Raw genomic sequence first — 12,500 nt, 5'->3', positions numbered from 1 at the left:
GCGCCTTATTCCATAGTGCTTTACAATGGCCTCTCATTGACCCATTCACACACACATTCACACACCAATGGCGGCAAGCTACTATGCAAGGCGCCGGCCCGCTGATTGGGAGCAATTTGGGGTTCAGTGTCTTGCCCAAGGACACCTCGACACGTGCCCAACCGGGGATTGAACCGCCAAACTGCTGACCTTGCGATCATTAGATGCCGGCTCTACCTCCTGAGCCACAGCCGCCCACTCATATCCAACTAACCAACCAATCAATCGATCAATGAACCAGTCAGTCAGTGAAATATAACTAAAATGTAAGTTTCTGAAGGAAACATACAGCAATTTAGAGCCAGTGAATTTCATTCATTTATTAGTCTCAGTTTCGAAATGCATCTGTCCCAAAGTGTCTAACCGAGACCTCTCTCTCCTCTGACAGCCTCCTCAAATAGAATCATAGAGAGGCTGTTCTCAGGAGCTGTCACACGGTAAGAACGCACGCACACACACACACACACACACACATGCACACACACACACACACACACACACACACACACACACATGCACACACACACACACACACACACACACGCGTACAGTAAAGTATATATACACACTAACCTTACCCTGACCATAGCTGCTGAAAAAGATAAGTGGTGTTTCTTTTTTAATTTATTTATATATATATATATATAACCCTCTCTCTCTCTCTTTTTCAGGGGTAGCGCTGTGCAGAGAGAAGGGAGGATGAGCTATGCTGAGTTTGTATGGTTCCTCATGTCCGAGGAAGATAAGAAAAACCCCACCAGGTATGTCTGTTAGAGTGGGTGTGTGTGTGTGGGGGGGGGGGGGGGGGGGTGTGTGGGCGTGTGTGTGGGGGGGGGAGGGTGTGTGGGTGTGTGGGTGTCTGTTTTATATCAGAATCTCACAGAGCCAGACAAGTGGTCGAATCTCAAAAGTGTCTTCACGTCTCCTCGCCTCCTCTCTCTCTCCTTGCCTCCTTCTCTAAACCCGTTGGAGGAGGAGTCCTGAGAGGGGGAGGAACCCAAAACGTTCTCCTCCTATGAGCTTTAAGAAGGTGTAGAGGGAGGACGCAAGTTAAACCCAAGGAAAGACTTAAAACCTGTTCTTCCGAACGGGCACACTGGTGGATCAAGACCCCCGTTTATAACACATATATAACAATATAACAGATATAAAGAGCTTACCTTTATCAATAATGTTCATCGATGTCGCAAACGACTCATTAAATCCTCTGCTACGCGGTCGCATAGATTTTTTTCTCGGCCGGAAAATACACTGCGAGTCACACGCTCTTGTTTACAGATACGTCACATAGCAAAACCGGGCATGCTTGGTTTCAACCACCGAATTTCCATATCATTGGTCCTCGAAAGTAATTTTTTTCGCCTCTGCTTGACTCTATTGGCTCTAACGCTTCAAATGAGGTGTCAATCATGACATTCTGAACAATGGTTCCGGGAGAAAATTCTCTGCGTAATCTGACCTGGTGTGAAAAAGAGGCGGCTGCGCCATACGCGCGCGCAGCCAAGCACGGAGGAAGGCCCTGCTTCTGGGAAATGGAGTCAAAACTGTCGGATTTCGATTCAATTCATCCCTATAGTGATATGTCAATGAAATATAATCAATTTTACAGTCTTGATACAAGTCTTTTACAAGTCTGATACACTGATGGTGACACTGATGGAATGGAATGGAATGGACTTTATTTGTCATTGCTACAGTACAGGTACCAAACAACGAAATTTAGGAGGGGTGGCTCCCCTGGTGTTAGGAAAGGGAAAAAATATATATATTTAGAAAAAGCATAAAATCACAAGAAGGTAAGGAGCTGGTTTACATCAATAAAGGCTATGTACACAATCCACTGTACTATACTGCACAGATAGTCAACTAGGGTTGTCATATTGCACAAAAGTATTTTTTCACGTTATTTTAAAGTGTCACAGTTTGCAGGCTTGAAATGTACATGTTTGTGCCTCAGCACTAGCTGCCATACAATCCGTGATGTGTCCAAATGGCACAATTTGGTTTTCCGCCTAAACATACCTGTACTAAAACAGGTACAAAGTTGCACTGGTTTACATTACTACCATCTACTTTGGCAGAAGTACTAATCAGACCATGGAGTACTGAGTCCTAGATGATTTGGGCTTATTCATCAGGTTTCCAAGCTGATGTTCACTCTAAAAGCTGTTTTTTCTTTAGGCAGAGAGTGAATTTGAGATTTTTCACAATGTTCTAGGTCTATTTACTCTGACACAGTAACATATATTTTGATTCTGACACTTCTACAGTCACCCCACAGGTGTTAGCTATCATTTGATACCAAGATCATTATGAATGCCCTTGTAATTGTGGAGATATTCTATATTCACTGTGGGCATGTCATTTCGGGCAGAAAACCTGAAAAAGACTGCGCCCTTTGTGTCTCTGAACATTGCAATCGTCAAAACCTTTCTGCTGTAGCGGTAAACTATGTACCATCGGTGAAGTGAGTTTTGGTATGTGACACTGACACCCCTCCCTCCCTCCCTCCCTCCCTCCTCAGTATTGAGTACTGGTTCAGGTGCATGGACGTGGACGGAGACGGGGTGTTGTCCATGTTTGAGCTAGAGTACTTCTACGAGGAGCAGTGTGAGCGCATGGAGGGCATGGGCATAGAACCACTGCCCTTCCAGGACCTGCTGTGTCAGATGCTGGACCTGGTCAAACCAGAGAGCCAAGGTTAGAGCCTGTCTTTCTCTCTTGCTTTCTCTCTAGCTCGCTCTCTCTTCCCATTTATTTGATTGATTTCTCTCCTTTTCAGTCGACTCAATGTTCCTGTGTTGCGTGTATGTGTGCGTGTACGTGTGTGCGTGTACGTGTGTGTGTGTGTGTGTGTGTGTGTGTAGGTAAGATCGCTCTGGGGGATCTGAAGCGCTGTCGGATGGCTCATATATTCTTTGACACCTTCTTCAATCTGGAGAAATACCTGGACCATGAGCAGAGAGACCCCTTCGCTGTGCAAAAGGTCAGTGTGTGTGCGTATGTGTGTGTTTGTGTGTGTGTGTGTGTGTGTGTGTGTGTGTGTGTGTGTGTGTGTGTGTGTCTGTGTCTGTGTCTGTGTCTGTAATCATTGTCATGAACATGTGTGTATATGTGTGTATTTGTATTGTAGGACATAGAGAGTGAAGGTCCAGAGCCGTCTGACTGGGATAAATATGCCTCAGAGGAGTATGAGATACTGGTGGCTGAGGAGACTGCTAATGACCAGCTACAGGACGGGTACAACACACACACACACACACACACACACGCACACACACACACACACACACACACACACACACACACACACAAACACAAACACACACACAAACACACATACATGTACATACACACATACACACACACACACACACACACACACAGACAGACACACAGACACACAAACACAAACACACACACACACACACAGACACACACACACACACGCTGCCTCACGCTGATTGTGTTGTAATGTATCCTCAGGTCGTTTGATGATGACTATGAATCTGACGAGCTTCCCGTCCCCGGAGAAATCGTGAATAAGATGGATAAACTGGTCATATCCGACCTGACAGCCTGAAATTCCTAAACCTGGGATTCCCAACCTGTCCTCTCTCTCCTTGGATGCACTGACAGTAGACAGAGCAAAGAGGGAGAGAGAGAGAGACGGTGGGAGACAGAGAGAGTGGTGGAGAAATGGAAGGATGGACAAACAGACAGAAAGGGAGAGAGAAGAGGACTTTGGCAGCTGTCTCATCATCCCTCCGAAGTGAAAGACTTGTTTCTCCTCTGAACAGACTGTTATTGGTGTGTGTGTATGACAGTAACCCAAAGACTGAGATTGGTGCAATAATGTGTATTAACATGTAAAAAAGAAGAAAAAAAAGAGAGATAGATTTCTCTCCCTGTTCTTCACTGCTCTCTACACCCCTCCCCTAAAAGCACAAACCAAGCTATAAAGAAACAGAGATGGAGAGCAAATGAGAGAGTGACAAGTCATATTTTACTGTAACATGTCAAAGACAGTTGCCATAATATTGAGATTTTTTTTCACTGACAATCAGCTTCTAGACAATCAAACGTCCTTTATTTTGAATGACTAATTGACAGACAGACAGACAGACAGACAGACAGACACTGCCATTTTTGTTTGTTGAGTCTGACACTGCTGCTTGTCAGTATGTGATTCTGTTCCTTTCGTTTTGTATTGATGTCAAATTCCCACCCCCAACAAGGTAGTCGACTGAGTACAATCATGAGGCAAGCCTTGACCGGCTGTTACAGCACCACCCCGTGGCCACCTCGTGGTACTGCATGTTGCCTCTTGGCTGCATGAATGACAGAAAGGGCAGTGTTATGTAGTTTGTAGAACACTGGCTTATTTAAACTTTGAGACCGTTCTAAGAACAACTGTGCCAGTGTGTTCTATATTTAGAACCGCATTCTCAGTGTTCTCTGACTTCGGAAAACCCTTTGTGACATCCATTATAGAATCAATGGGAATTTTCCACCGGAGACCGGAATGTTTCCGTCCATACATTAGGAAAGAATTCTCTCACAGCTGCAGTGAGTGTACCAGTGGAGGCTGGTGGAGGTAGAAATCAGAGGACGGGCCTCATTGTAAATGCATGAACAAACGTGAATGGCATCAAACACACTCATTCCGCTCCGTGCGGTACAATGGACCCGTCCTCCGATTTCTACCTCCATCAGCCTCCCTTGGAGTGTACATAGACTGACTTATAATATGAAAACTCTCTGGTAGAGTTTTTTAACACACATTTCCATACGCTATACTAAAGTTGTTATCAGATAACAGTATTTTAACATTTCTTATCACATGGAAGGTAGAGCTATTTAGAAACTGCATGTACGGTTTCATATCTCCCCTCCGACCCCCCCCCCCCCATGTGCAGTGTTATTCTATAAGTAGACTATTATCTATCATTGGTGAGTTTTGATGTAAAACACTTAATAGTGTAAAACACTTAATAGAAGTGAGTTTAGAACTAGTGATGCAGTATAGCTGAGACCACTCTGTAGTGGTCACCTAGCTGTGTGTGCTAGGTCTAAGTGAGTACAGTACAGTAGCCTTGTGAAAATTGAAGAGAGTTTTGTTTGCAGAATCATCCTGTCTGTTAGGGGTCATGGCCAGAGACGGAGGAACATGTTAAACTATTGAGTCTTTCACCTTCTTTAATCAGGGGGAACGGACAATACATGCCCCCCCCCCCCCTCCCCCCCAATCAGATTCCATGAGTATCTTTAACAGAAATCCGTACCGATTACCACTGTAAGATCCGTCTCCTCTCCGCCTCACACACACACACACACACACACACACACACACACACACATACACACATGCAGATGTGCACGTGCGGGCGCACGCACACACAAACACACGTTCATACACTTACACAGACACATACACCTCTGATCTGCACATTTACTGTACTGCATCGATGCAGGCAGAAGTGTGTGTGTGTGTGTGTGTGTGTGTGTGTGTGTGTGTGTTTGTGTGCGTGCGTGCGCAACATGTGAGGAGTGTGTGTTTGCCTGTAATTCTCTGATAGGAGTGTGTGTTTAGCAGTGCGTGTTCAGACTGAACCTTTATGACATTGCTACCATGGGGACAGTTTTCCTAGTATTCATGTGTGTTTGTATGTGTTCGTCAAACACGGGGAGATACAACTCCTGTCCTCTGGAGGCGCTGTCCTGCTGCCTTCTCTTCTCCCTCTACCTTATCAATTGTTGTCCCTGACCACACACACACACACACACACACACACACACACACACTCACACTCACACTCACACTCACACTCACACACACACACACACACACACACACACACACACACACACACACACACACACCTGGTCTGCCAGGTCTAAATCAGTCTCTGAATCAAAGGGAAAGAGTCGGTTGATACGGTGGCCCTGGAGGACCAAGAGTTGTCCATCCCTGTTCTATAGCCATTGTACATGTGCTTGTGTATTTAACTCTATATAGCCATTGTAAATGTAATGACTCTATTTTTGATGTATTTGATTGTTTGTATTGCTGTGCCACTGTGTGGCGTGTTCGGAGATTAAATTATGACGTGCGTGTGTGTGTGTGCGTGTCAGGCGCACGGTGATGATGTAATTTGTTGTCTGCGTAGAGTGGAGCTCTCTGGAGGACTGTCATCAGAGGCCCCACCCACCTGACAATCACCTGTCAATCACCTGGACACTAAGGAGGAGCGGTTTGTTATTCTGAGATTGGGATTAGGATAAGGACACACCCACACATGGATGACTCCACTGAGATGGATTCTAAAGGAGAAGCACCAACACAATGTTCCCTTACCTGAGACAACTGGGGTTTTTCAAAGACAGTGACTTTTTCACGTCAACGTTTCTCCGGTTCTATGCAAAGTGTCCTGTTGCTCAGCACCGGGGCTGGGAGAGAAGCCATGACGGGAGCTGCCTCTAAGCAAAAGGCGACCCTGCCACCTAGAGGACTTTTAATCTCTAATTTCTGTCGCTTTTAAGAGGACTTTTATTTTGTGTTTCTCTCATCTCATGTACTTTCTCCTTTACAGACTGAAGCGACTTGAGTAGTTAGGCCCCCCCCCCCCATCCTGACCTGTTCAGACTTGGTGGGTCTTGTGTTCGCATGGTTTTCACTCTTTTCTTTCCTACTTTCTTTCTTTCTTTTTAATTTTTTTCTTTCTTTCCTTCTTTCTTTCTTTCTTTCTCTGTACTTTTTTGTTTTCTTTTGAAACTCTTGAGTTGAAATAAAGACGTTTTACGGTCGTTCATTCTTACTGGGAGGTAAGATGTTGATGTCTGATGTTGTGTATGTGTATGACATGCACGCACACACACACACACACACAAACAAGCAGACGTAAGCACACATGCACACAAAAGACACAAGACACAGTCATCAATCACATCTCAGTATCCGTTCTCTGTGTACATAGAGATTGTGCTGTATTGGCACCAGTTGCCCAGGTTACCTGTCGTGGCCACCCAACCCTCCTCTTGTCACAGGCACACACACACACACTTTGTTTCTCTGTCTCTCTCTCTCCCCCCCTCTCTTACAAACTCACTCTCACACACATTCACATATACCTCTGCAGTACTTCTGTTTTCTTCACACAAATATCTAGCATCTCAGGTCTGGTGGTTGTTGTCTGACTTGGATAGGTGTTAAGTCTCTGCTGTCATGGCATGTTGGCGGTCACTAGGGGGCGCCCTGCTGGCGGTAGGGTTACTGAGCGTGCTCTGTGGGGTTCTGGCCTTCTTTCCTGCCGGTTCCTACTCCCCCTGGTTCATCAGCTGGGACACCTGGATAGCTGCCCCACTCTGGACCGGAGTACTGGTAGGTACTGGAGATTTCACACGCAAAAAATCCTGACTGGAGAGAATTGTAATGTAGATGGTAATGAAGAGATTAAAGTGTGTGTGTGTGTGTGTGTTTGTTTGTTTGGATCCCAGGCCACAGTAGCTGGAGCGAGTGTTTTAGTGGCAAATAGAGACCAAAACAGGAAGTCGCTGGTGAGTATGAAGGAGTGGCGATAAATCGATTGACCTGTAAAGACTTTCACTATCATTACATTATTACAATACAATAAAATAACAATCTTTCCTATGAGGGAACTTGTTTTGTGCAGTAGTTGGCTCCAAACAAGTGCCAGCACTATCCACACTTGTGTGTGTGTGTGTATGTGTGTGCGCACGCACTAGCGTTCGTGTGCGTGTAGGGAAATCATTGTAGGGAAATGTCCTTGAACTAAACAAACACTGTTTATTACTGACTGCCACTTAGTTTAACTTACCTTGGAGCGCATGCTTTCCATACCACACATAGCATTGTCCAAGGACCTGTGTGATGCTTATGTACTGTAAATCCTTGTATAACTCAGCCTTCATAACAAGGGCCTTGTCCTGGTGTCCTCTCATGTGCTGCCCTTCTGTGGTCAACGCTGGTAACTGCACTTCTATGTGTGTGTGCGTGTCTCCTCTCTCAGTGGGAGGTGTCCTACACCTTCTCCATCTTGTGCTCTCTGACATCTCCGCTGATGTTCACGGTCGCCATGGTAGCCATATTAACGGGGCCGCTGTGTTACTACTCTTACTCTGGGGCGGCCGGTACCGGCTACCTCTCCCACGCCGCCTGGTACCCGTACCCTTACCGGGCCGGGCCGGGGCTGTGTCTGGACCCCCCCGGAGCGGAGTGGTACCATCTGGCCCTGCACACCATCGACCTCCTCACAAGCACCATCATCTTCATCCTGTCCCTAAGCATCATCATCATCCTCACCACACGACTGCTGCGCTCAGGACATGTGAATGTGAGAGCGTGAGATAATGTGCACACATACACACACGTGGCCATGGTCAAGTGGACTGATGTCATTGGTAATGCCAAAGGCCAGATGAGCTAATACATATTAATACATTTGTCCTACTTCGAGGTTAAAGTCGGTGGTTAAACTCACATTCTGGTTATTCCACAGATGCCCAGACGAGGTCGTTAGCCAACCAGATCACAGCCTTGCTTTCATGTTCCTCCTACCTTAAATCACACATTCCACTCCGCTGACACCCACTCCGGAGTGATGTCATTCCAATGTGATGTCATAATCGGATTCTGTTCTCTCCCCCAAATGGAACACATGACAGACTCAGACTGCTCAGACAAATGCACATGTACACGCACACGTACACACACACGCACACACAGCTCCAGACAAGCCAGGCTCAGAACTCCACTGTGACTCAGAGATTACCCCCTAACCCTGGTCTTAGCATTGTTCCGCAAAGCAGAGAAAAGACTGAAATTAAGTGGAAATAATGCATCTCATTGAATACACAATACACATTAAACACACACACGTGTACACACAGGTGCACACGTGTACACACACATATACAGAAATACACACATAATACAGACAAACACACACAGACTAGACACACTGTTCATCAATTGTATGCATGGGCATCAGAACGCTGGAGGAATGAAGAGCTCCCCGGCCACTCTAGGTCCAGACCTACTGGATCAGACTGTGTTCTCCTTCTGGTGCTGCTGGAGCCTGTCTGGTTCTCCTGTGCTACGCTCTTCAGGACCACACAGCACAGTCTCTCACTGACATGTTTATTTTTAGACAGATCTTTTTTTGAAGAAATCCAATCTAATCAACACATCAGACTGGTGATGTGTGTGCAATGGTATTGATGCCTGTGGTGTCAACAGTTTTGGAACTAATGAGAATAATCCAAATAAATGTGTTTTACCAAACCAAAAAAAGGGATACTGTACTTTTCTTTACTGCTGTTTTCTACCTACCCCATCTCTCTCTCTCTCTCTCTCTCTCTCTCTCTCTCTCTCTCTCTCTCTCTCTCTCTCTCTCTCTCTCTCTCTCTCTCTCTCTCTCTTCTCTCTCTCTCTCTTTCTCTCTCTCTCTGTGCAGGTGGCCGGGAGGTCACATTCTCTTCTGCTGCTGTAGCAGACCCACCTCCTCACTATAATACCAGTCTTCCTGACTCTCAGAGAGAGAGAGAGATGATCTTCACATCTACAGGAAGATGTTACTCTTACACTCACACACACACACAAACACACTCTCTCTCTCTCTCTCTCTCTCTCTCTCTCTCTCTCAAGATGATAGACACTCTTTATCTTATTACTAGTGCTCATCTGGCGCCTCTGACTGGCATTTTTCCCATGTGCCCCATATAGACACACACACACACACACGTGCCAGTGGAGGTGACCTCATTTACATACAGCCATTAAAGAGCTGGCAACAATCCAGGAAAACCATAGCTCTCCCTCTGTCTATCTGTTTCTGTCTCCCTTCCCCTGCTAAGTATGTCTACTATGATATCACAAGTCTGGATGCTTCCATTTAGATCACATCAAAGCCCTCCAGTGGGGCGCAAATGATGAGAGAGAGAGAGAAAATCAAACAGCTGGGTGAGTCCTGCACATCTGTTCGTTTTGAGGAGCACCGGCCCAGGCAGACACCAGCCATGAAACTAGTCTGTTTAACTTCTCCCTTCAGCGAGTGCACAGTCCTGTCCATACTCCTCATCGTAGGCACCCATACCCCATCCCTGAGGCTCTGTGCTGGTGTGGACTTGGAGCTCCACCACTGGGTGTTTTCTCAGTGCAGTTGCTGGAATGTGCGCGCGTGTGTGTGTGTGGTTGTGTGTGTGTGTGTGTGTGTGCGCGCGTGCGTGCATGCGTGTGTGCGCGCGCGCGTTGGACTTGGGGCACTGAGTTCGTTTGGCTCAATCTTCCTGGAGGGAGCTCCTAACGAATGGCTGATCTTACTCAAGAATGATATGTTCCTTCTTAGTTCTTTTTATAACAATGTTGTGTACTTTGTTCAACACACGCCAAGACAAAATGTGTTTGTTTTCATTGTTTCAGTAGCCTAGCATACGTATGTGTGTTTAATGATTCTGACCCTGTTGCACCGTTTAGTCCGAACACAGGTCATTCACATGATGAATGAATCACCTTTCAGTTCTCCTGCCTGACCGCGGTTACCACGGAGCAGATCTGTGGCAACACGTCATCACTCCTGATGCCATTCCTCTATTAGTCTGGTATGGCGCTGTCTGGCGCGTCTGGGCAGGGCAGGTATCCGCTTCTCTGCAGGGAGGAGAAAGTGCGCGTTTTGGATCATGTAGCCTGAAGTAAGCGAGGAGCGCGGGACTTTCATCTCGTGCTGGAGGTTTATTATAGGACAGCATTCTGACTCGACATCTGCTAATTACATACAAATAAGCCGTGAAATAAACCCGGTGTCCGTGCAAGAGAAAGGCGAAAAATATTTGCGTCTAGGCCTATGCGCACCACATACACACACACACACACCCACACACACACACACACACACCCACCCACACCCACCCACACACACACACACACACACACACACACACACCCACACACACACACACACACACACACACACACACACACACACACACACACGCGCACACACACACACACACACACACACACACACACACACACACACACACACACACACACACACACACACTTATCAAACGTCCCATGACTTCAGATTATAAAAAGAGGAACTGATCTCCTCATTGTGGAGGTATCTACCATACAGTATAGCCTATGCAACAGATGATTAAACCCAGTAAATACCATGATGTTGGTTAGTTTATCAAGCATTCTATAGAATTATAGAGTTTTCATTGATCCTGCTTTTTAAACGAATACAACTTCAATGGATTAATGAAACATCATATAGCTCTGCACATAAGCTTAATAAATAATTTAGACCTAATAGTAAATTCATATCATTGGTTTACTTTAATTTGGCTACAGCATTGTTTTTTCTCCTGTAGGAAATTCCATTGGCAGTCTGACTTCTGACAAAAGATACAACAGCAATTTGCTCATATCCGAACATCCATAAATGCTGTTTATTTCCGTATAGACTGTTTTTTGGCTTTCCTAAGCGCAGTGTAGACGGTGTTACGGTAAAAGTGGGCGGGATTTCACTTCCATGTGCGCTGCGTTTTGATTGACATGGCGGAATCTCCCACAGAACGCGCCGCGCCGCGCCAGTAGACAGGCAGGGGATCGCCAAAAAACCCGACCCTGGAAAAAACGCACAGCCACGTCTTGTTTGAAGATTATTTTATTGCAGCGAGGTGAGTTCTATTGCACTTTTTACACTTGTAACACGACTAATGTATCGATATGAACAGATGACGGTCCCAAATTTGCTGGTTAAAAAGTTTTAGAAGTGTGTTAGTTTGGAGTGTGAGCGCTGACGCCGGCAGTCTGGGCTAGTTGGCCGGAGCAGAGGAAAAAGGAAAACTGCTCAGGAGGGGGGTGAATCGAAACTTTTGGATATTTTTTTATTTTATTTTGGCGTGAAACTCAATCGAAAGTCTAAAACTGTGCAGTTAAGCTTGATACTTTGTATTGTGGTCATATCGAGAGACCTCTGCTCGTGCTTTTCGACTGTTTTTGGGGCTGTTTATTCTCTTCTTTGCTAAAGAATGTGTTTTTGTCTCCGAAGACTCCAGATGAAGTGAGTGCGCAACAGACGAAAGCGCTTTCTCTCTTCTCCTGTTTATATAACAAATCACGGCTGTTATGCGACTCGCTCTCTGTTAATACGCAGCCCCGTTATTATAGGCCTAGTATTAGAAAGTGCGGAGATGAAGATTTTTAATAATGGAAGGAAAAAACTTTTGAAATGAAAGATGCTGAGACAGGGGTTATGCCAGGAGTTACGAAATACTGGAATTTACACTATGTCGCTTTTTTATTGCAAAGCTTATGTTATAAGATCACCGTGTGTGAATGTTATTGTGTCGGACCACAACACTATTGTATTGGTAAACTTTATCTGCAGTTTGTAGCGGGAGTTGGGTGCAGAGAGGGCTGAGAGAAGAGG

General features: G+C 45.7%; 2 protein-coding genes across 2 annotated transcripts in view; both read left to right on the top strand.

Annotated features, from left to right (window-relative positions):
- LOC308149669 (serine/threonine-protein phosphatase 2A regulatory subunit B'' subunit alpha-like) overlaps window positions 1-3,622 on the top strand; it is a gene marked incomplete at both ends in the record, with an annotated part of 25,391 nt that extends 21,769 nt beyond the window's left edge. Inside the window, 6 exons of the mRNA XM_080522561.1 lie at window positions 428-476; window positions 711-800; window positions 2,564-2,739; window positions 2,907-3,025; window positions 3,173-3,279; window positions 3,526-3,622. Of these exons, the coding sequence (XP_080378687.1) occupies window positions 428-476; window positions 711-800; window positions 2,564-2,739; window positions 2,907-3,025; window positions 3,173-3,279; window positions 3,526-3,622 (638 nt within the window). The remainder of the gene's footprint in view (window positions 1-427; window positions 477-710; window positions 801-2,563; window positions 2,740-2,906; window positions 3,026-3,172; window positions 3,280-3,525) is intronic.
- A 3,642-nt stretch (window positions 3,623-7,264) lies between these two features.
- LOC308149660 (transmembrane protein 212-like) lies at window positions 7,265-8,405 on the top strand (the record flags this gene model as incomplete). Its single annotated transcript, XM_080522550.1, has 2 exons — window positions 7,265-7,420; window positions 8,070-8,405. 2 exons carry the CDS (start codon window positions 7,265-7,267, stop codon window positions 8,403-8,405), a joined length of 492 nt encoding a protein of 163 aa, XP_080378676.1.
- Between the last annotated feature and the right edge of the window lie 4,095 nt (window positions 8,406-12,500).

Source organism: Nansenia antarctica, assembly GCF_963989245.1.
Source record: "Nansenia antarctica genome assembly, chromosome: 1".
Lineage (NCBI taxonomy): Eukaryota > Metazoa > Chordata > Actinopteri > Argentiniformes > Microstomatidae > Nansenia > Nansenia antarctica.
This window is presented reverse-complemented; position numbering and strand designations above follow the sequence as displayed.